Source organism: Pan paniscus, chromosome 3 (assembly GCF_029289425.2).
Source record: "Pan paniscus chromosome 3, NHGRI_mPanPan1-v2.0_pri, whole genome shotgun sequence".
Lineage (NCBI taxonomy): Eukaryota > Metazoa > Chordata > Mammalia > Primates > Hominidae > Pan > Pan paniscus.
This window is the reverse complement of record NC_073252.2, coordinates 139,911,574-139,936,325: the sequence shown is the minus strand read 5'-3', so window position 1 is coordinate 139,936,325 and position 24,752 is coordinate 139,911,574. Positions and strand designations below refer to the sequence as shown.

General features: G+C 37.1%; 1 protein-coding gene across 10 annotated transcripts in view; it reads left to right on the top strand.

Annotated features, from left to right (window-relative positions):
• INPP4B (inositol polyphosphate-4-phosphatase type II B) overlaps window positions 1-20,878 on the top strand; it is an 813,511-nt gene extending 792,633 nt beyond the window's left edge. For 5 of the 10 annotated variants that reach the window (XM_063603916.1, XM_055111865.2, XM_014344746.5 and 2 more), the window contains one exon: window positions 15,120-20,878. In XM_063603916.1, coding sequence (XP_063459986.1) covers window positions 15,120-15,252 — 133 coding nt within the window. In that variant the 3' untranslated portion in view covers window positions 15,253-20,878. Of the gene's footprint in view, window positions 1-13,727; window positions 15,086-15,119 lie in introns of those variants that run through there. The other 5 variants (XM_024928652.4, XM_034959178.3, XM_055111864.2 and 2 more) reach the window with 2 other exon arrangements.
• The last annotated feature ends 3,874 nt before the right edge of the window (window positions 20,879-24,752 follow it).

Sequence of the window (24,752 nt, the reverse complement as noted above, 5' to 3'; positions counted from 1 at the left end):
TCTTCTGTCTAAAATCTTAATTGTCTTCTACTTTTAAATTACTTCTGTTTTAGAATCTGTATCTTCCTAGTCTTTCCTCTTCATTCCCCAGTTCAAGCTCTCACTATTTCTTGCCTTTACTATTGTAGTAGCCTACTAATTGGTCTCCATGTCCCTAGTTTATTCAACTCTTGTCCCTCAGTCCTGGCTCAAGCCACCCTACTTATTCATGCTAGGTGCCATCCTACAACACAGCTAATCCCACCACTTTGATGCTCATAAGTCTTCAGTGTTTGCCTACCCTACATCTAGAGAATGATGTCTGTGTTTGTCATCAACCACAAACATTTACAACATAGCCTCATCTCATTTTACTGAATTTCTTACAGCAAATGTTTATTTTAGAAAATGTATAAAATAGATAAGAAACAGAAAATATCCTAGCATTTAATTTTCCTTTAATTTTTTTTTTTTGCCTCATCATTATGACCAAAGCTAGCTGTGAATCATTCCCAAATACATCTGCCATTCTTCTTTCCATGGCTTTCCATGTTATTTATACCCCTCTATCTCACCTAATTTCTAATCCTTGAAACCCTATCCGGCCTTCACTATACATCACAACATTCTGTTTCTCTAAGAAAACTTCCCTGGTATTTGAATCTTTGTAGAAGAAATGAATGATGATATATATAAAGCATTTTGAGCTATACCTTGGAAGTTATTCCTCTCTGGTATATTTTATATTTTGCCTTTTTCATAGTCAGGTAACTGCTGTTGTTTTAAGCCATGTACATGTTATTCCAAAACTAAACCTTAAGATTCTTAAATGTATCTTATTCTGTTTCCTAGGATTTGCATCATTTCCAGGAGCTGATAACATAAATTGTAGCATCATGATGTTTGCATGGTAGAGTGGAATTAAAGAGAAAAGTTAGGAAATAGAAGTGGGAAAAGAATAAAGATGGAGGAAAGAGAGAGACCCTATCCTTTTAGGGAGATGATGAATCCTCTAATACTTCCAAGGACAAAAACTTCAAATTGATTCTTTTGGAAGGTCTGACTTAAAAGAGTGAGTAGAGGTTAGTATTTGAGAATATACAACACTGGTAATGGTGGTGTTTGATGTTGAGCCAGTTCATAGTTAGCTCCATCCATTTCAGATGCAGCAAAAAAGAACAGAAGCAAGATTCTATCACTGGGAAAAGTTGGTAGCATTCAACCCTAATAGAATCGTCTGGGCGCGGTGGCTCATGCCTGTAATCCCAGGTGGGCGAATCACAAGGTCAGGAGTTTAAGACCAGCTTGACCAACATGGTAAAACCTCATCTCTACTAAAAATATAAAAATTAGCCAGTCATGAGGGCGCGTGCCTGTAATTTCAGCTACTCAGGAGGCTGAGGCAGGAGAATCGCTTGAACCCGGGAGGCGGAGGTTGCAGTGAGCTGAGATCACGTCACTGCACTCCAGCCTGGGCGACGGAGTGAGACTCTGTCTAAAAATAAATAAATACATACATACATACATACATACATACATAAATTGGCAGTGGAAAAGGGGGTTGAAAAACTTGAGAAACAAGTTTAAAAACAAGAGATTGTGCAGAAAGAGGCTGTAGATAAACTTCCTCCTTGAGATTCAAGAGCTTCAATCTCTTGGTGATGAGCAGTTGAAAAGATTTCCACTTTCCTGCAGTTGGATAAGCACCACTGCTTTTTTGACAAGCTTGGCTCCCTGTGCATAGCTAGGATACAGCTGAATTTTGATTCCATGAAAGCTCTTTGGGAAGTATTTTTACTATGCCACTAGCATTGTGCATTGGTTGCTTTGCTCTGTGTCTAAATGGATATATTAGGAGTTAGTGAAACTTAATAGAGGGGCAAGCATGGTAAAAGACAGGAAAACAGCTTCTGACAGTAGGAGAACAAGTGACGGTAGATGACAGGCAGTAGTGGAGATCTTGCTGAATGGTCTGACTTGCTGATGGATGGCTATGGAGTGTAGAGAATACAAAAGCATCAAGGAGGACTGAGGTGTTTAATACAGATGTCTGAAAGTGGGTGAGTGTCATTTCCTGTGATAGAAAGAAAGGGAAGAGCTGATCTGAGGTGGCAGCAGAGTAAGCAGGACTTAAATTATGTTTTAGCCTTGTTACCTAACATGTCTGTTAGACAGCTAAGTGGAGATGCAGTACATGTGTCTGTAATGCAGCATCAAATGACATTAAAGTCTGGAACTGTTTGAACTAAATAAAAAATATGTAAAACAAAGGATGCTGTGCTGAATCCTGAGGCATTTCAATATTAGAGAAAAAAGAGCCAGAACTGAGCAATGGCAAGGTACTCACTGTCTGTGTAAGAACTGAGATTTGGCACAGGAAGAGAAACAAAAGGGATATTAGTAGTAGTAGTAGTAGTAGTATTTGAGATGGAGTTTTGCTCTTGTTGCCCAGGCTGGAGTGCAATGACGTGATCTCGGCTCACTGCAACCTCCGCCTCCCAGGTTCAAGTGATTCTCTTGCCTCAACCTCCTGAGTAGCTGTGATTACAGGTGCCCGCCACCAAGCCCAGCTAATTTTTGTATTTTTAGTAGAGGCGGGGTTTCACCAGGTTGGTCAGGCTGGTCTCAAACTCCTGACCTCAGGTGATCTGCCCACCTCAGCCTCCCAAAGTGCTGGGATTACAGGCATAAGCCACCGTACCTGGCAAAAGGGATATTAAATTTTTTATTTATTTATTTTTACTATTGAGCACGTTCTGAGTACCTTTACATAATTCTCACAATAATCCTGTGGTATGGATGTTAACCTTCTCATTTTAAGGGGAAGAACTTCAGACTTAATGGAGTTAGATAATAGGGAGATGAGCTAATTTTTTTTCGTGTTACTCATATCCCAATTTTTTTATTATTGATTTCTGCTAAATTTCCCAGGCTACTTTCAGAACTTAGGCTATAATCTAAGGTACATGTGGACTTTTATTTTTATTTGGGAGCTAAGAGCAGCCCTGGAGTCAGCCTGCCTTCTCAGCTAGGTTTCTTGCTTCACAAGGGAAGCCAGGTGTCGTGATGAATTTACCTCCTATTCTCTGACTAGTGCTTATCAAGAATAGAATCAGAAGGCTTAGACAGTAATTTTACGTGTTAATGTCCTCTTAACTGGGAATTAAAGTTATCCCAGACTCCAGGAGAATGACAAACTAGAGCAGTGAAACATGATTGTTCACATTTTAAAGTACCTTAGCAACAAACACACCTACAGAATGTTTAAGACACTAGTCTCCTTCCTTTTATCCGACTGTTATTTTCAAGCAATTAAAACTAAGTCATCTTGTTAGAGTTTCTGTACAGAGAAAAGCATAATTACATGGTATTGGAACCAGAAAACGAGTTCTAGATCTATATCTATTTACCTATTCTTTGTAGAAATCCCCTATTTATCTTTCTACTAAGATATGTCAGATATGTATTTTTGTTTTGTTTCATTTCTTTCAAAAATTTTTCTTTCAACAAGCTTCATTGCATATTTCAGCTCCTATCTAGCAAAGTGGGTGGAAAGTCAATCTCTATTATTTTACGCTCTCCTCCAGCCACAAGTCTTCCCTTGCGCTGAGCTTTGAGACTTTTCTGTATTAGTCATTAGCCACTGATGTGCCCATTTCCTATACATTACGGTACTATCACACCTTTTCATTTCACTTTATCCAAGCCTAACTCAATACAGGAGAATCTTTGGGGAAGCTGACTAACGACCAAGGGTCAGCCATGCATCCTGCAGCATCCCCTGCTATTGGGCTCCCTCACCAGGCAAGTGAACAACGAACAAGGCTTCACCCTCCCTGGACAAACACTGCCCCTTGTCTTCTCTCCTGTCACTGCTGTATCTGTGTTTGTCTCTCCCTCTCCTTCCTCCCTCCTCTTCTTCCCCCACTTCTCCCTTCTTTATCTTTTCTGTTTCTCTTTCTCTCTCTACCCTAAAAGATCCTTTTATTCTGTATTACCCCCCCAACCCGCAATGGAAACTTCAAATTTTCTGTCATGAATAAAGGATAAATTAATTTAGTTCAGGCAGCTATTTCTTCCAGTACTGCTAAAATTCCCTTGGGCACACATTTTAAACAATAGCCTAAAAAAGTAAGAAGAAGAAAAAACAGCAAAATAAAAATTGATATATCAAAAATTTTCCATCTTACATATATTTAAATACAGTGATCATATCACATATTAGCATTCTTTTATGCAAACAAAACTAACCTTAAACACTTCACAAGATTTTTTTTTCTTGGTCCTTTAATCATGTGTGATATTTCTCTGTAGACTTGATCCAAATATTTTCCTTTCTAAAATTCAAAGATCAAAACTGGAATCAGTTCTTTGAAATGATTTAATGGAAGCAATTATACTCTCAACTCATTATGTCTCTCTTTCATTTTTCCTTTTTTTTTTAATAAAGCACTTTTTAAAATTTCATACCAGGCCACTTTCCTAACTGTTCTTGAGTTATAATTCTGGCCATAGGTACTTCCGAAATTTCTCTTCAAAGCAATGTTTAGACATCCTCTGAAATTATTATTACTTAGTACCTGGCTTCTTCTGATGAGAGGATAGTCCTATTTTCTCGGAATTTTATAAAACAAAAACATTGAACTGGAACAAAAGTTATAAAAAGTGATAGTGAAAAATTAATACATTTAAATATATTCATGTAGTTTTGTTTTCATTTTCAATATTGAAGTTGAAAATAGATAAGACTGAGCATGAACAATTTTAGAGACCAAATACAATTTCAGCATGCTTTGTATTCTTCAAATTTGCCCCCAACTCCACTATTTCTTATTGAACAGTCAAGTATTCTATTAGTAGAAAAAATATGCATCTCTGGAGTACTGCAGTTATGTTTTCATAGGATCAAAGAATCACAGGAAAGTAAAGATGAAAGTAATTTTAGAGGTCACTGAATCTAATCTTACAACTGGCAGGAAACCACATCTCCCTGCTTCTGAGAGGTAGCAGAAAACCTGTGCTTAAGGGATCTCAATCATGAAGTGAAAGGAATATGGTTTTTTCATTAGACAGACAGGGATAAAAGCCCTGATCTGCTACTCAATCAAATTTTGAAACCATTTTGAGCTTATACAAAAACTAATACCAACCAGTACGACTGCTTGCAGTAAATGAAAAAAAAAAATATCTAAAAAGACGTCGTATTGCATGATAGGACATGATACATAAGCGATCTCTCCCTACTTCACACACTTGCGCTCCTTTCCAAGGCAGCCTATGCCTTACACTACATAGCATTTGATTATTTGAAATCAACATCCACTTAATCATAGATTTTCCTCTTCTCCAGTGCAATGGATTTTTCTCATTCTCAATGTCTTCAGTCTTTCCTGATCTGCCAGGTTTCCCAAACCCCACTATCATTACCTTTGTTACCATGCTCTGGTATCCTCTAGTTTACAGGAACCCTTCCCTTAGAATACCATGTCAAGAAAAGTACACATGTGGGTAGAACTCACAACTCCCATGAGTGGGCATTTTGCTTAATGTTGCCCAAGATTGCTCTTTCTTTTGTAGCAAACTTGTCCATAATCATTAGAAACAGTCTATGATGTTCAAAGCAGTGACACTGGCTTATGTCTTTTGAGTAATTTCCTGATTTAGGGGCTTTTCCTGTGATTAACATAATATATTCTAAATTATATTCTGAAATCCAGTTAGAAGAGAAGACAGTTTAAATGGGGCTGGGGATCCTATGACCACATAGGCTATGCTTACATTTAGGCCAATGGGAATTATCTCACTCATGATATTCCCTTATTAAAATTTTCACAACATTTAAATAGTTGCAGTTTTTGAAAAGTCCTGAAACTCTACTTTTAATATTCTAATTATAAATGTAATCTTTGGAAAGTTTAGGTAAAATAACAAATTATCTAGAGTATTTCGAGTTATTTAACTTCCTGGACATTGATCTAAACTGAAAATGAAAATCCTTCTCCATTTCCTCTCAGACTATGATATAAGCAAACTGTGAATTAGGGAAACTATGTTCTCAAGATTCTTTACTATTTGTTGCTATGGAAACTTAAGAAAGATTTTTAAATTTATTTCCTCATCTAGAAAAGGTGTACGTTCAACTTGAACACTTTTTAAAGCCATTTTTACATCTGAGAATCTATGATCCTGTGATTTCTTGTGCCACACTCACAGCTCTTATTGATACCAGATTCATTATATCCATTTTTACAGAGATCTGCAGGATTTAAATCTGATACAATTCAACAGTCTAGGGCCTGAAATATGGTACTCTATTAATATTGATCCATCAGATGAATGTTGAGTCAAATAAAGCTCTGCAAGATATTGGCTCTAAAATCCTGGCTCGTAATTTCAGGATGGTATACCCATAGCTTCAAACTTGAAGCATGTAATTAAATGTGAAATGTTCTCATTTTATCATGGGAGGAAATCAGGTTGGTGGTCAGAAGGAAAGATTTTTCAATTCAGTTTTAATTGGTAATTTTCCTTTGGGAAGCTTGAATAGCTATAGTCAAAGGAATAAGATATCAAATAGCAAACCTATTAATGAATAACTACCCAGCAGGAGAAGATAGGAAGACTGACTTTTATTTTTAGAAGTCAGAGTGATTTGAGAGAGTATCTGTGATGGGTGTGACTTGTGATCTAGGATACAGCATAGATACTTGCAGAAAAGAAAGTGAAATAAGCAAATGTCATCAAATCATGCACATTGGATTATATTTACGGATATATCTCCTCATGTAGGCAGTGATGTGTTTAAAAGTGAGACATGTCTTTTAACTTGTTTCTATTTTAAGTGACTGCTTTGACAGGTCTTAAAAAAATAAATAAAAAAGATCATTTTCTATCCTGCAGATTTAACAACTGCCCTTAAGTGTCTGATCTTGTCACATTTTCAGTGGAAACAACATTGTGATTTGCTTCCACGGTGATGGCCAAAACTAATGACATTGGAATGCCAGAGTACCTTGCAAGCTACTGATTAATTATTTGTCATAATCTCCTAGTGAGGAAGTTACTAATGTTATTACTTAAAACATCCCTTGCATTTTGCACTTGCAGGGCACTTACAGATTCATTGGTGGCTATGAAGAAATGACCATTTGTACTATTCTTAGTAGGAAGCAGTCCCAAAGTCACCTGTGTCTACTCTGATACAGTCATGGGGCTCAAGCTTTAGGTTCTGAAGCAGCCTCTAGGCCATGTTGCTTTAAATTCCAGCTGAATATAAGATGATTATATGTGAGACATCTTTAATATGTTATTCTGATTTCCAGAGATGGAAGTTAACAACAAATTAATTCCGTTGTAAAACTGCCCCTCTACAACAAAAACAAAAACCTTTTAATTTAGTGATTTTTCACTTGGAGGACATATACAACATGCAGACTGGAAAATTTTAAGTATTCCTTGGCAGTTGTAGAAAATAAAGCCATCTGGCATAAATTATTCCCCTATATTTGGAATAAGGACCATTCTAAGATATTTTCAAATTACTTTTCAGACTTTTGAGTGCTCTACTCCTCAGCCAGGAGGAATATCTGTAGGGTGGCTCCACTGAGAAAGTGTATTTCTCTACTATTATGTTGATAAATTGTGGCCAATATGTTAAGCTAAATTTATAATCAGCATATAATATTTATACTATGATGATTGATTGATTGGTTGACAGATGATTCTATACTTTTTTCCTAACAGGAGACATTGAAAAGGAATCAAGATTTCAATAAAGTTATTAAGATTTTCTGCAGATAACCTTCATCTTAAAACTAGACAGATTAGGAGGTAGTGCTAGGATAATATTAACGATAATAGCAACCACAATACACAGGAAAAGAAAACCAAATACCCCACGTTTTCAATTATAAGTGGGAGCTAAACATTTAGCACCCACAGACATAAACATGGGAACAATAGACACTGCACACTATTAGAGGGGAGAGGGAAGGAGGGGAGGGTGGTTGAAAATCTACCTTTTGGGTACTAAGCTCACTGTCCAGGTACAATATGCCCAAATAGCAAACCTACTCATGTATGCCCCTGTATCTAAAATGAAAGTTGAAAGATTTAAAAAAAAAGAACTATATCTTGCCTCCTCCTGCCCCTCTCCCTACCTCCCCAACACATGCCTGCATGCATGTTCTGTGACTGAGCCCCCTCTACAGCTGGCTGTGGGTGGAATGAACTTCTTTGAAAAGCATTTTCTCCTCATTGCCAGAATTGTTCAAGCATGAGATAGACCAGTTATTTTCAACTATTCTTTGCAACCAGACCACAGCATGATTGATTTGGTATAATTCAAATTGCTGTGTCATCTGCTTGACATAATTATGACTATTGTTTACCCAAATATAGTTTGGGGTGGTACATAAATACTTTCTTCTGCAGAGACATAAACAATTGCTGCTGGTAAGATCAAGCTGCATGTCCTGGCCCTCTGCTCCTCCACCCACCTCCTGGTACATCCACTTTTGAACACCAGTGGGCTAGGTTAGTGGCTTGCAACTTGGTTTGATTATACATCTCTACCAGTTAAAAAGGTTCTAGGTGAATAGTATCTTTATCTAGTTAAAAAGATTCTAGAGAAATACATTTTAAAAGGTGCCAACATAGGCGCACAAAATATCTCAGCTCACAGCATCTGTCCTATCCAACCCACCTGTGGGACTTTGCAAGCCGGCTCTTTTTGTGCACCTACGTTGGGACGATCTCATTCATCCTAACCTCACTTTCCAAGAAGGGAAATGGAGGCTTGAAGAGACAAATCAAATCTCTCAAGCAGGCAGAACTAAGAGGCCAGGTAGAATCTGAAGGCAGACTTTTGGCCTCCAGATCCCTCGTATTTAGCCAAGTGGGGATGCTGGCCTGCCTCCTCGTGTTGATGTGAGCCTCAGACAAATCCTCCTGTGCCAGGCTTGATGCCAAGTGCTTCTAAGAGGTAGAAAGATGAGTGAGACAGGGAGACACAGACCTGGAGGGCTTCCTGGAAGCAGTGGTACTTGATGGATGCAAGAAGTGAGGAGGGCAAACTAGTCAGAGATGGTATATGTGTGTGTGTGTTCCAGGTGACAGAATTGGTACACACAGGGATGAGGGTGCCCCAGCCAGGAGGGTTTAACTTCATCAGCAGGCCTAGAAAAGCCATGGAAACTTCCAGCAGGAAACTGATGCTACTGGAGCCATACTTTAGAAAGGACAGGAGAAGTTAGTTATGAGTAACAAGGGTAAGAATGAGCATGACGGGAGTGGCTAGGAGGAGGTGCCTGGTGCTCTGAGCAGAGGACATCATAAAACAAATATATGGTTTCCTGACCATATATGGTCTGGATACAAGGGAAGGGGTCCAGTGTGACTCTTGATGTCTATGAAGGTAGACTAGCAGGGATAGAGGAAGGGTGGCAGTGGTGAGCCTGGCTGTGCAGGCTGTGATCAGTCAGGCTGTGGGGAACTGAGGGCTGGAAGGGAGTTGGGCATTGTTTATGGGGGTTGCGTGAGTAATAGAATTCCTGATGGAGACAGGAGATGTGGAAAGAGAGAGGTAAGAGGGGATCACAGGGGCAGAGCGAAGTATGAAATACAAAGAGCCAGGGCCCAGCCTCTCTGCTATGCCAGCAGTGACATTCGGGCTGGGTGATTGTGGCAGGGACTGTCCTATGCATTGCAGGATGTTCAGCAACATCCCTGGGCCCCACCTGCTAAGATGCCAGTAGCAGTACCCCCACTCCTATAGTTATGAGAACCAACAATCCTTCCAGATATTGCCCAATGTCCCTGGGTAACATCACTTGGTTGTAAACTACTGCCTTAAAGATAAATGATAAGAAGGTTAGATAGATAGGTTATAGTTGATATATTTATATGTACATATAGAGAGAGTCTCATGCTAAAGCAGGGTCTCTCAGTCTCAGCACTGTCAATATTCGGAGCTGAATGTTTACCATGGACTGTACAGTAACCAAACTATTGACTTTATTCCCTGAAATGTTAGCTGATTGGCCTGATAAGTAAAGTATCAGTACTCAATAAGAATGAAGTAGAGGCCAGGCACAGTGGCTCATGCCTGTAATCCCAGCACTATGGGAGGCTAAAGCAGGAGGATTGCTTGAGCCTAGGAGTTCGAGAAAAGCCTGGGCAACATGGTGAAACCCCATCTCTATTAAAAAACACAAAAATTAGCTGCGCATGTTGGTGCACACTTACAGTCCCAGCTACTCGGGAGGCTGAGATGGGAGGATCACTTGAGCTCGAGAGATAGAAGCTGCAGTAGGCCATGATCACGCCACTGTACTCCAACCTGGGTGACAGAGAACCTGTCTCAAAAAAAAAAAAAAAATGAAATGGAGAACTTACTTAGGAGATAAAAAGAAGCTGAAGGCATGCTCTTTCTTGAAAATCTATCAGACCTGGCAGGAAAATCATGTATGAAAGTGACCCAAAGGAAGTTGAGGAATGCACAGAATGACCTCTAGAGGTTCCTTTCAGCACTAATGATCAGTGAAGGAGACTTACAGACCCTGATGAACTGACCCCAACCAGGCATTGGCTTGCTGCTTTTTTCCCCTACATTGGCCAGTGCTGTCACAACACTCACTACAGCAACTCCTTCCAACCCTGCCTTGACCTCAGCCTCTGCTGCTGGAAATGACCCCTGGCCCATGGTCCAGAGGGTGTGGCTGGCACAGTGGAGGGGGAATGTGCCTGACTTGTATATAAAGGCAGCGCAGTGGCTGGGCAAGACACACAACGCGGACAGAACCAAGTTTATGGACCAGCCTTCCATGTGAAATTTGACTTTTCCCTCTTTGCTGAATTGGTCAGATTAACAATGGTTACCCCTGGATTACAGGAAGGGCATGTGCTACAAAGCCTCCTTGGAGACCCACATGGCCCTCAGATGAGCAGTTGTTCAGATTCCTTTTCTTTTTCTTTTCCATGGGAATAAGCTTTCCTCTCTCCAAAGTACATGTTTTAGGCTTTTTTATTTTCTTGCTACTCCCAAGGACCTGGTGATATTTTTCTTTACCATGCATTAAACAGAATCTGTGAGTCTTTTCTGGAAAAAAAAAAAGGCAGGAGGGAACATACTAGTTAAAAAGTTTCTGGGTACGCTACCAAGATGTACCTATTTATTGATATACAAATGGCATAAGTTATTCAATGCTTGCTATAGGCATTCTCTAAGAACTTTGTAAGAATTGACTTACATGAGCTACTTCATAGCAGTTCGATGATATACATGTTGTTATTATCACCACTTTACAGATAAGGAAATAGAGACATGACATACTGAATGACATGCTCAACGCCACTCCACTAGCAAGTGGCAGAACCAAGCTTGAAACAGCTGGTCTGACTCCGGAGTCTGTGCTCTGATCTATATCACAGCTATTTCTATATGTGCTATTCTACTAATATATACTTTTTGAAATACATGAAAAAGTAATTTTAATAGAATGAGATACATATTGGCAATATTTATTGAAGTTCTCATACTTTTGTCCTCTGCTCCAATGAGCCATCTAGAACCACCTCAGATCTATGTGCCCTCCTTCCAAGATCATCTTGGGGGGTTCTTATAGGGGAAATTCAAACTGCTACCCTCAGGGGTCTTAGTGTCCTTGTCTCTATTTGGATTCTGTAATGGAAATGGGGTCCATAACTGTAGAGTCTCTCCTCCAGTTTGGTCTGCCATCCACTAGTTCAGGTCACTTCCCTCCCTACCTCTCTGCTGCCCCTGGTAGCCTGGGCTTTCCCACTGAGACCCAGCCAGGCAGAAAACACCCTCCCAGTATTCCTTCATGCCCCTTTGTCCTCCAGCCTAAACTTTCCAGTCCCCTTATATCAGGAAGTTACTAGGTAATGCACTAGCTCAATGAAAAAATTAATTTGAACATCCACATCTTTCTTTCCCTTTCTATCTTCAATCTGTGATCACGTTACCTTCTTGTGAGAACTTCTCTAACTTTCCTATTTAAAATTCTCTCTGTCTCTGTCTCACACACATATGAATCTTTTCCTGCCTTACTTTTCTTCATGGTGCTTTTATCAGATGTTATTATTTTTCTATTCCTGCTCGTCCAACTCAAAAATAAACATTGTTGAAATCTCTATCTGATGTATCCAACCTTGTATTCCCAGTGCCTACACAGCAGCAATTGGTTCATAGTAGACACTAAAAACTTTGGGTTGAAGAAATGAATAAACTCCTTCTCTGGGATTAACAATTAGGGATTTGAAGCCAATAGAAGAAATAATGTAAGGGGAGCTTTTCTTAGTCACTTTAAAAAATATCAATGCCTAAAATACTGTACATTTTCTACCTGGTGTGCTGGAAAAAGTTGAATAGTAACCAAGTTACTCATACAATTGACAATAGGAATAAATGCAAATCCAAAATAAACCCCCTTTTGCTCAGTAAACCATTTGTTTTCCAGGCAGTCTTTTACTTTGTCACTGATTGCATAGTCCTTAGGTTCTACCAAACCATGAGGATATAACAGAGCACAGCACAACATGGTTGATTTGGTGTTTTACACTAATTCATATTGTATGAAATAATTATGATATTTGTGTAAATGCTGACACTGGTGTGGTCAATGCCTGGTCAAAAATTTCTGTATAGGACTTGTTTGGGGATTGCGAAGGACTAGAAATCAGCCATGGCTAAGGAGCTTCATTAGAAGTTTCCTTTGAAAAGTTCCACTTTTCATAAGACTGAGCCACAATCAGTTTTTTGCCTGAAAACATAGAAGAGCTAATAGAGAATATACCACCCCCTTAACCACTGAATGTGATTGAGATTCTTAATACTCTGAATACTGATGAAGTAGAGCATAATTATTTTATTTTCAATTTATATCAATATGGTATATTTCAGACTGGCCATAATTGGAGCTGCTTTTAAGCAGAATTATAAACCAACCCCCTACTTTTTTTTATTTACACAGAAAGTAAACAATCTAGAAACGAAGTCTTTTATTTTCTGTGGTATCACTCTGTAAATATGGGTCTCTTTTCAGATGAGATGTCCATAGGAGATAGATTTGGCCCTATCTAAAGAAGATGAGCAGGAGGTGATATAATTTATGAGCTGAACTAACAGAAGGATGCTGAGTTGGATTTTATTAAACTAATATTATGGCTGGCAAGGATGGCATGTCAGATGTCTCACTCATTTTAAAGATTGTGCCATTTCAATAAATCATTTTTATAACTTTAAATACATTATATAGGTGCAATGCCAGTAGAGAGTATGTTTAAATATGCCAGACACATTGGTTTGCTTCACTACATCCTGTGTTGCTCATTTCATTTTCTAAAGATGTAGTTATCAGATTATTTTCATGAGCTAATCCATGTTTCAGTTGTATTCATAAAGTCTTGATTTGGTGCTGTTATGCTTATTTGATTCTTCCTTGTACATATGTAATCAACCCATGTGAATATCATTACAGTGTTTCTCTCTTCCTTCTTGCACAAAGAGCTAAAGGAATCTCCTGTTTTAATTCCTTTGCCCATGTAGTACAATGAGAAAACAATACACAAGATGCATTTGGGGAAATTTACCATAAGATTTCATCTGAAAGAGTTGTGTTATGTAAGATAATGCATTGTATTTCAGAATATTTAAGGCTGAATTTTTTTTACTGTGTGAACTCTATACTATTTTCTTTCCCCCCCCCCAACTTCCCCTCATTTAACAGCAGACAAACCCAGGGAGCACTGAATGAATCCGATGATCCTGAAACAGGCTGTCTAACTGATAACAAGCCAACTTCTCGACACTTCTATCCTGTCGCCTTGCTGCTTGTCAGCTCACACCTGCTAGTTGTGTGGCTTATTTTAAGTCTGGCGTTACTCTTAGCCAAATACCAATAAGTTTTATGTTGTATTCCTTTTTCTTTTCTACAAATGACAATGAACTTTAAATTATGGGGACAATGCTGTAATATTTTTACATTTTCAAATTCACAGAATTTAAAAAATGTTAAATTGTGTTTAGTTTGTTTTTCCTAAAATCTAAAAAACAAAAAGTACTATGCATTAGGTGGATTATTTTGCTCTTTTGTTCATGGAAAAGTGTTTCCCACTGTTAACTAGCTCAAGAAGAATTTTTAAATTACTGTCTTTGGAATAAGACAAAGAACAGAATCCTGAAAGCTTGAAGTTCTGAACCTCCTGTCCTCATCCCATTAAATTTATTAAAGAAATTAAGACTGAAATTTGCACAAACACTGAAACCCTGAGACAAGTTCTAGAGATGTGGGAGGTTGCAGACTTTATTTCCACTGTGCTAATATCATAGATGCCATCTGCTGATAGAAATTTTTTTTAACCTGTTTTACTTCTTTGCTGCAATTAACTCTTTTCTGTCAAGTAACTTTATGGAGAGAATGGCTATTTATGTTTTGTAATTAAATTACCTGTTTATATCTCTTGTTTGGGTTGATTTGGCTTTCAGAGGACTTTTCTATTCTTTTTAACAAGGTCTTGTTTGTGTCTTGATGTACCATTCCCAGCACTTGTGACTTTTGTACTGTCCGTGGACAAGCACTCTTCCTTTATAAAGCTGAGACTTGGCCCAGGCTGTTCAGAAAGCCATTTTCTCTCTTCCTTGCACAGCTAAAATAATAAAATAGAGATGAAATTTTTCTTTAAAAATCTATAGGGCCAGACTTAATAAATTAAATGCCTTATTTCTAGAACCTGCATCCTTAGGGCTACATATAGATTTTAATGTGTTTTAAAGAGACTGAGAAATTAATTTGTGGAAATGTTATAAAAAGGCAGATATATTTATGAAACTAAAGTGGAGCTGTATTGTGGAGCAAATTATATTTAAAGAGTTTATTAAATTTTAAATGTCTGTTAACAGTAAAGAGACTTAAGTCATCTCTTTCAGAGGGCAATAATGGTATTGGGCCTGGCCTAGGATTTAATTTTGTAAGATGTATCATCACTTGTGGAAAAAAAAAATGTAGAGTTGAATCTTTGTTATTTTTACTTGGATGGTTGCTGCAACTCTGCATTAAACAAATAAAGCATATTTATTTATTCTGTGTTTCATGAAGTTGTACTTTTTCCCCTTTCACCAGAGAAGGATGCCGCATAGAGAATGTACTGAAGAATATCAAATGCAGAAAGTATGCTTTCAACATGCTACAGCTGATGGCTTTCCCCAAGTACTACAGACCTCCAGAGGGGACTTATGGAAAAGCTGACACCTAAGTTTACCAACATGTTAATAAACAGGAACACAAATACATTTCAGTTGGATAATCTTCACCTTGGTCTTTTTTGTTTGTTTTTATTGTCATGAATTTGTGGTGGGGGAGATGATCACAGATGTTTCCCAAAATCTAGGAACTACTTCAATTCATCGTCAGCATATTGCTCTGAAAGAAATCCATTTTAAAAAATCTTACATGATTCAGTACTGTCATTTCTAGTTCTAAGCTTCTGTGTGTTGAGCCTAGCTGATTGAGATTGGTTCACAAAGTGTAAATTTCATTCATGAGTATTTAAATGTTTCTGAGGAAACATGGATCATTTCAATAGGACTAGGGGTGATTCACAGAGCACCACTCTCCAACCAAATGGAAGAGAGGAGAGGGGGAAAAGGAACAGATTTTTTTTGTGATACAACTTAATAGCCTATGAGAACACAGTCAACCTGAGAATCAATGTAAGGGATTTAAAAAAAATGTGTAGCCACTCAATTAGGTAGAGTTAACTCATGATCTGGAATACTGAGGCAGTTTGCAGGTATGTTCCACAATGATCTCTATCATCCAGTCAAGGTGTGACTCCTCCCTTGCAACAGGCATATGCATGGAGTGAGTAAAGTGGTCAACAGACCTTTCAAAACCATGGCATCTTTTCAGAACTCTGACTTGGGTTGTGTGATCTAGCTGTGAATGTAGCAATATAGAATGTTTAATAGAATGATAAAGCAAAACACTGCAATGATCTAAAATTACAAATAAAATAAAAATGAACAACATTTTGATACCCAAAATGAAAATTCCCATCAGCCTGAACTTTATGTTGTGAAGTTCATGAATGTCAGTGAGGTATCTCTGAGATGTTTCTTAGCAGTCATCCTGGTGTAAGCATGCAGTTATGGCATAGGTTTGTGTGTGTTAATAAGCCTTTAAAACATATGCAACCACAACAAATGATAAAGTAAAACAATTATTTTCTGTTGCCCTGAATATCAAACTTGCCCTTGCCCTTACTCAGCAAAATAACATTTATAAGTTTTCCAAAATCCCAAAGTAGAAGTTTCCTTAAAAAAATCATCTTGTATAATACCAGTATTCAAACATGGGTAAGGTTAATCACCCCCAATCACCCAGGAGATAGTTGCAGAATTTGAATTACAATCTCTTCTTATTTTCCTAGCCTGTGGCTTGTCACTTCTCCAAATTGCTATGCTAAATATGCATGAAAATTGAGGGAGAATGCTAGTTAAAAAGAAATTAGGATTTATCACTGGAATTGAAACTAAGAGTACAAAAGTCTGAACGAATGAAACTTTTCTCCAAATTTTACAAATTCTTGTTCCTTTCTCAGTAGAAGAGCATGCTATCCAAAGCATAAATCTCCCTTGAAAATAACAGAGGCTTATTAAGCCCTCTCTTAGCTATGATCAATGGATGATATTATGCTTCCCATAGCTAATGTGATAGCTCCTTGCCTAGGATTCCTGTTGAAATAAGGATTCTAGCCCCATGTTAAGTTTTTCAAATTACTACAAATTTTAGATAAGCATTTGGAGCTTTTTATACTAGAATTATCAATTTTTTATTTTAGCTAATTACCTGTGGGCATTATACTTGAGGCAGGTACCAAACTACTTACAGCCTTTTTAATGAAAATGTGCTGTGTACTTTGAATCCATTCATAGACAAAATTACCTTGATGTTCTCTTAACTCATTCTTTATTTTAGTGATTAAATACAACCTTTGAGTTGTTCAATATCATTTGAAAATGGTAGGATTTGTGGTTATTTTCATTACCCTATTAGATTTAAGATAGAGAGGCTGGGATGACAGAGGTCTCCTTGAATAGCTATGAAGCCTCATTCAGCATATCAAATGGTAGTCTGAGTTCTAAGAAACCTTAAGTAATTTATCATTTTGTAAATACTCTTATAAGCAATAATTTTTATTTGTATTTTTGAAAACAAACCACTTAACCCAAATATGGAAAAATATTAACTGGAAAGCCAACAGTAGGGTTTTCTATTTTTAAAAGACATTTCAAGGATTTCCTGTAATCCCAGCACTTTGGGAGCCAAGGTGGATAGATCACCTGAGGTCAGGAATTGGAGATCAGCCTGGCCAACCTGGTGAAACCCCATCTCTACTAAAGATACAAAAATTAGCTGGGTGTGGTGGCACACACCTGTAATCCCAGCTACTTGGGAGGCTGAGGCAAGAGAATCGCTTGAACCCCGGAGGCGGAGGTTGCAGTGAGCTGAGATCATGCCATTGCACTCCAGCCTGGGTGAAAAGAGCGAAACTCCATCTTTAAATAAGTAAATAAATAAATAATATAGAAGTCTCAAATTATAGTGCTTACTGTAATACAAATGCTTATGAATTTTCATTCATTAGCATAGTCATCTGCATTTCCTTATAGAAAGCCTGTACTGGTGCAAACTTCTAAAAGTGGATTTCATCAAGAAAATGTGTTTCATAGAGACAACAATATTGCTTTTTTCCTGAGAGACAGTTCATTCTTGAACAACCACTTCACTATTTCTTGTTATTAAGGCTAAATCAAAGAGCAAATGTTAAAGTGTTTAAATCTCTCTTGAACAAACACAGCCACAGTCATGTTATTCTATCTATATTTTCACTTAAAAGATACACCAGCAGACCTATTTTAGGAGGTCATATTGAGCCAAAAAATGAACTGAGCAAATGACATTTCCAAACTCTTTTTTTGCTCAAAAATAATATGTTCCCCTTTGATATTAAATGCAGATATCAATTCTGGATTAGCTATTTACTGAGCCCTAGGAAAAACATATTTAAAGACAAGGAAACCATTCATTTACACCTCATATCATTGCTTTTTGCTTTTAAATATCGCCTTGAGGTTTGTCTACACTCTGCCAAAACAATCCCTGAACATAGTTTGGTCAGCCTCATAATTCAGTGAGTCGAGCAACCATTTGTTCCAAGTGATAAATTGTACTTAATGACAAACTGCCCAATCAGGGCAGAGCTCCATGGACCCAGCCTCCAGCCCTTATTTTATAAGACTAACCCCTCTTCTGAAAAACTCTGAAGGCTTAAAAGCTAGCATTTGGACGGAGGATACTTCCTTTTTATCCTTCAGCTATGTATGGCACTTTACATAAAATAAGAGGTAAAAAAGGAGAGAAACTGATTTGTATAAAGTAATGCCTTTCTTCCCAAGCAAATCAAACCTCTCCCTATGTAAAAGTTGATAGTGTACCAAGAGACACAATACCACTGGTGGGCTGGAACTAGCTCGTTCTGATGCATAAAAGTTGATAATTAAAGTACCAGAAATTTTGTAAGCTAGTTGTTAAACATTACCATTATTAAATATGAAATTATAAAACACAGTGGAATACATTAAAAACCAATGTAATAATCAAAACATACCACTTCCCAATTATTTTACTACCTTATACTATTTATTAGTACTCTTGAGTCTATTTAGGTCTATTACATCTTTACAGTGAAAACAGGATACAATATTGTGCTACTGTGGGTCTCTTCCTGACTGCAGATTCAGTAACATGGTGTTAGTAGCTTGAAACTGTCCACAGTGGGTGTATTTACACCATAGAAACTGGCTGGCAACTGCTACAAACTAGCAATTTTAATTCCTGGAAAGGCAATTGTTGAGCATTTACCAGCACACAATGAATGCCATATTCTTTTTTTTTATTAGGAAATAAATTATTGGAGGCAGTATAAAATTATTTAAAAAGTATCAAATGCAATCCCTTATCTTCAGATGGCTATAATTTTGGTTATATAAATGTTTTGGTTTTTACCTTCTTTAAAGACTCCTATTAGGTTAAAAGTCATATTTGATGACTATATTTTATTCATAATTAAATTATTAAATCACCTTTTCTCCTGATAATGCTTTGCCAGAGAATTCTTAGCAATTCAACTGTAGTCTAAGCAATAACTCAGGGCTAAATTCAGGGAACTGTTAGCCCAATCAGATATCACTAAAAATGTACTTCACCATCTATTTTGGAGTTTATAATTTTGGCATTTGCTAAAAGTAGGCAAAACAGTAACATATTACTGTGCCCAGATTCTAATACATATAGCTCAATTGAAACCAAAACTGTTACATTAAACAAATTACATTCTGGCACTATGCTAAATCACCACAGATGTTTTAGGTGTTTGATTTCCAAGCAGGATGGTATATCATTTGTTTGGTTCAATATATGAGGCACCATTTGTAGTCTTTTAGGAAAAAAATTAGCTTTTATCACAGATTTAGGAAACTTGTCTAAAAAAACTGTGATCATCAGTTACAGAGGGAAGGAAACATATTGAACACAAGGCATCATAGTAGCTGGAGGCCTTAAAAATTATGCACGACCAAAAAGAATGATTTGGTGAGAGATGTGTAGCTGATTGACAATTTTAGTGTGAATTCACATTCATTTAACCCAGCAGCAATCTACATAAGCTATGCTTTTTCCCGCCTGTATTTATGTTTCTTAGCTTATAAAGTCCCAATATATTATATCTTTTGTTGCTTTGGCAGTTTTAATTTAGAGCTCTGCGTTCACAGAGATGCCACCTATAGCAAAAACTATCTTTAAGAATGGGAAAATAAAATGAATGTTTTAGATAAAATATTGCAAGCCATTATGTGTAGAGTTAATGTATGGAAATTTGCATTTGTTTTTCTGAATCATGGTGTACATTAATCACTCATTGAATTCTATTTCTAAGCAAATAAGAGAATCAAACATTTCTAAAAGGAACATATGTCTTGCTATTAATAACAAGGAGACAGGAAAAATAGTAAGGTAATATAAGCAAAAAAAATGTAATGAATTTAGCTATCCTGAATTGGAATTTTTACAGATTGCATGCATACTTAGAATTTTAAATTTTTAAAAGATTTACAATTGAGTATGGTACCCACAGAGAGTGAGTACCAAGGGAAGGAAGACCTAATACAAGTGATGTTGCCTGATAAATCACATCTTGCCAAAAAAATATATATTTTAGTAAATACAGTTCTTTAGGGAGAAAAATGTTGCCCTTTCACACTCACAGTGTAAATACATTCATAATATTCCTTCAATCATCTAAATTACCGCCAGGTCATGAAAGGACGCGATCAATGATGACCCATTGCACTCACAGGCAACATTGACTCAAATTTTGGCAATATTGCTATATTATCTAGATAATTCTTGTGATGTTTTTATGTCACTATCAACATTAAAAATATTTTGTTAAACAACTATGAAACTTTCAAAAGTTTGCATATAACTGTATGGGCACTCTCATTTCACTGCATACATACAATACTTTGTATACACCTACTTCTCGTGTGGATATTTTATAATTTTATTTAATCTAACATTTAACTTTTAGGTTTTTGTGGTACTCATCTGAAAGGTTGGCATTTGTTTTCTTTTTATGTTATATATGTATTTTAGATGAATCAATAATGTGTATTCCTAGAAATTTTTTCTAGGCATAAATAGCTCATTTTATGTTGGCATTTAAAAGATATCATTTTTGTTTTATTGTTCTGTGTAAACCATATTCATTGTACACTGTGTGTATATTTTTGTTTAAATAAATGATTTTTATTTTTTATGTTTCTGTCTTTTTCTCCCCATTATACATTGTTTCCATTTTCATCACTACAGAAATGTTTAAACCTTAATTAAAATATTAGAAATGTAGCATAAACAATATTCCAATTCCCAGTTAATTTTCTACTGGGCTGCAATTACAGTGAAAATTTTTCATTGATGCCAGTTTAATCTCATTTTCACCAGCGGAATTTACTTTTCAGGATGGCTATTTCCATGGAAGCAAGATCAACCACAGTTTGCCCGGGCATGGTGGCTCACGCCTGTAATCCCAGAACTTTGGGAGGCCGAGGCAGGCAGATTACTTGAGGAGTTCGAGACCAGCCTGGCCAACATAGCGAAACCCCTTCTCTACTAAAAATCAAAAACAATGGCTGGGTGTTGTTGCATGCGCCTGTAATCCCAGCTACTTGGGAGGCTGAGGCAGGAGAATCACTTGAACCTGGGAAACGAAGAGGTTGCAGTGAGCCAAGATCGTGCCACTGCACTCCAGCCTGGGTGACAAAGCAAGACTTCGTCTTGAAAAAAAAAATATCAACCACAATTTTAAGACGGTTCAGAACCAGGTGTTAATGTTTAACATGGAGCAAATCATTAACCTTGTGTGCCAAGATTATATGTAGAGTCATTTAAACACACCAAGATCATTTTTTCTTAGACTATTTAGGTCTAATCATTTATAATTTGTTATAGCAATTGATAGTAGAAGGCAAATTCCAAAAAGTTCTAATTAGATCATGTTGCAGAGGAATTAACCAAATGAAGCTCCTGCTTGCAAGCAATGAAAGAATGAATTTTTGCCACCTGGAGATTTTCAAAAACATATCTGATCCTGCAGCAAGAAATATTCCTCTTCGTAATGTCTTCATCAGTAAATGTTAGTATAACATGTTTTTCTAAAGCTGAGCAGGAATAATGCTGAAAGTAGCTCCTTGGTGAAACAATGCATACTGAATTCTAGCAAAATGCTGCCTGCTATGAAACCAGAAGAGTAAACTGAATGAAGTAGTAGTACTCTTAAACATCCGTATAAAGATTCCTGTGTTTTAAGTGAATGACATACCACTCAAAATCAGAGTACAACAAAGGACTCAGAAAATTTGTCCCAAGGCTTTATTTTGGTTTTACCAGAGGGTAGAATCAGGAGAGCAGGTAGATGTGGCTGGAGTTTGTCAATCTAGAATCTATTTTCAGCCAAAGCAGCCACGTGGGTATGACTGTAACTCTATAACTACATGGAATAACACACACTGAGTTCTCTGTTCTCTCAATGGTTTTGATGCATAACAGGAACTCAGGAACCTAAGTCTTTTAATAAACTAAGTCCAAAGAGAAGGCAACGGGGAAAAGCACATTTGGGTAGAACTCCAGGAATGTGGTACTCAACTGTTAAAAGCTATCTTCTGTCTCTTAATTCATATGACTTGATTTTCACCGTAGCCCTCAAATAAATACAGTATTAATACTTCTATTCATATTAACAGAATAACAGTGAAAATACTGACCTGCCTTTTGCCTAGTATGATGGTTTCTCTATTCTTAGACCAATTGACCATAGACTACCATCTCCTTTATAATTCACCTCCTTTGACTTTGAGTATGATACACACTTCCAACACTCTCTAGTCTCAGCTACCACTTCTGCTTCCTTTCCCTGTTCATTGAATTTGGGAATTGCCCCAAAATCTAGACTTGATATTCTTTGTTCCGTTAACGTTCTTTCTTGAGGTCTACAGCTGTTATTTCTAAGGCGAATACTCCAGCACAGGGCTAAAGAATGTCAGCTTTTAAGTTAGAATGCCTGGATACAAATCTTGGTTCCCACACTGATTAGAATGTGGATCTATGTCAAGTTACTTAATGTTTCTATGTCTTCACATTCTTATCTATAAAGTCAGTGTATCAATAATATGAATTACCATTTCTTGGTGAAAAGCGAGAAAATGTATGTATAGCCCTTTGCGCAATGACCATTGTGCTGTGTCTTCTCTGCCAGCTCTCAGCATGTTTTCCAATTATATTTTATGTGCCTGGAGTCCCACCACCTAAAAGAGAATGGCTGGAAGACTAAAAACTCCCTTTCCCTGGCGCACTTACCGTGAGAGTTCATGATATGATACAGAGTCTGCCAATGAGATCCACTTATACCATATTTGGAAGGCAGAAAGGAGTGGGAGGCAATTTATTATTTGTTCTTTATACCAGTGTGCACAGACAAGTATATTGCAGTAGAATGTAAGCAGCAGTTAGACTCCCATATCTATTATCCACCTACTAGGTTGTCAGTTGAGGTGGCTATGTCAGCAGTGGTGGCAACCATAGAGGTAACATTTTCCTGACCTCTGGCTAGCAATAGCACTTGGTAACAACTGGATCAGAGACGTTTGAATCCAGAAGACTGATAAGGGTCTTGCAACATAAGGTTCCGCCATGTTTTCCAATGATTTTATAAACATCTAATTCCCTGTAATAAATGTTCTAAATTATTTTCTTCTAGCAATAACTGGATTTTATATCCATAACTGATACCCTTATAGTCTAGGGTATATATTTTCAAATTTGAAAGTTGTTGCTGATTAACCTTTTGATCTTCTATTTTTATTTGGGCTCCTGCGTTACCTTTACCAAGTATCTGCTGGCTATTTGTGAATGTATTAATATATGTATTTAAATATTCACAATTTAATTGCACATACAGCCTTCCCAGGTTTCCTGTCTCTTGTTAATGGAATCTATATCCTTGTCCAAGAAGTTCACAAGTTTGAATCAGCTTTGACTCCTCCATCTCTGTCAACACATTCTGTTTGTCACTAAGGTTTGTCAATTTTACCACCACCTCTCCTCATACTTTTACTTTCTTATTCCTTTAACAAAGCAATTTCCTTTCTATACATTCTTTATTACTGTTATAACTATAGTTCCATCCAAACTAAAACTATAGTTTCATCCAAACTTTCACTTCTGGTAGTCAATGAAATCTACAGTTTGGCCTCACTTTCCATATTGAGGCTTATTTTCCATCCCCTGTGGTTTTATCTTCCACACATATCCATACTAGGAGTCTATGCACATGATAAATATATCATAAACACATACACAGACACACACACACTGTCTTTCAGGTTTTCACTGACATGATTTCCTTTCTTTCCACCATTCTTGAAGCTACTGCTCAAAGACTAGCACATATGCCTCTTTTTCCCAAGCAATCTTCCCATATCGCTCTAAATGGAATCATTCTCCTTTAATTCTTCTATATCATGCCCTGTATAATTCATTTATTCATTTTTATACTCATTTGTACATTCAGTAGATCCTTCTGAGTATCTGTGTAGCTGGCCCTGAGGTAGGCACAGGGTGTTAAGCGGTAGAAAAGAAGTTTCTTCCAATTATGGAACTTGTAGTCCAATCTAGTGATGGAGACCAAAAAAAACTAAATGACAATTATTAATTATCACATACAATATGAAGTACATGACCTAAGAGTTTTGACAGAGAACCATGATGTTGGTCAGGAATTACTTGTTTTAGGTAGGGTAGACAGAATTGAGCTCCCTGAGGAGATGTAACTTAAATTGAGCTATAAGGGAGGAGAAGCATCTAGCCAAAAAAAAAAAGGTAAGGGGCAACACAGGAGCGTGTGAGGAGGGCTAGAGTATAGGCCACGTAATTTGGGACTGGATGAGAGACAATAGTAGAGTTATCAAAAGTATTTCAGACCATAAAAAAATTCAAGATTTACCTTATGTGCGATGGGAAGCATAAATAAGGTTCCAAGCAGAAGACTAAAGTGACCTAGTTTATATTTTTAAAAGATCATTCTAGGTGCTGTGCAGATAACAGATTATAGGGAACCAAGGCTCAAAATGGTGAGGC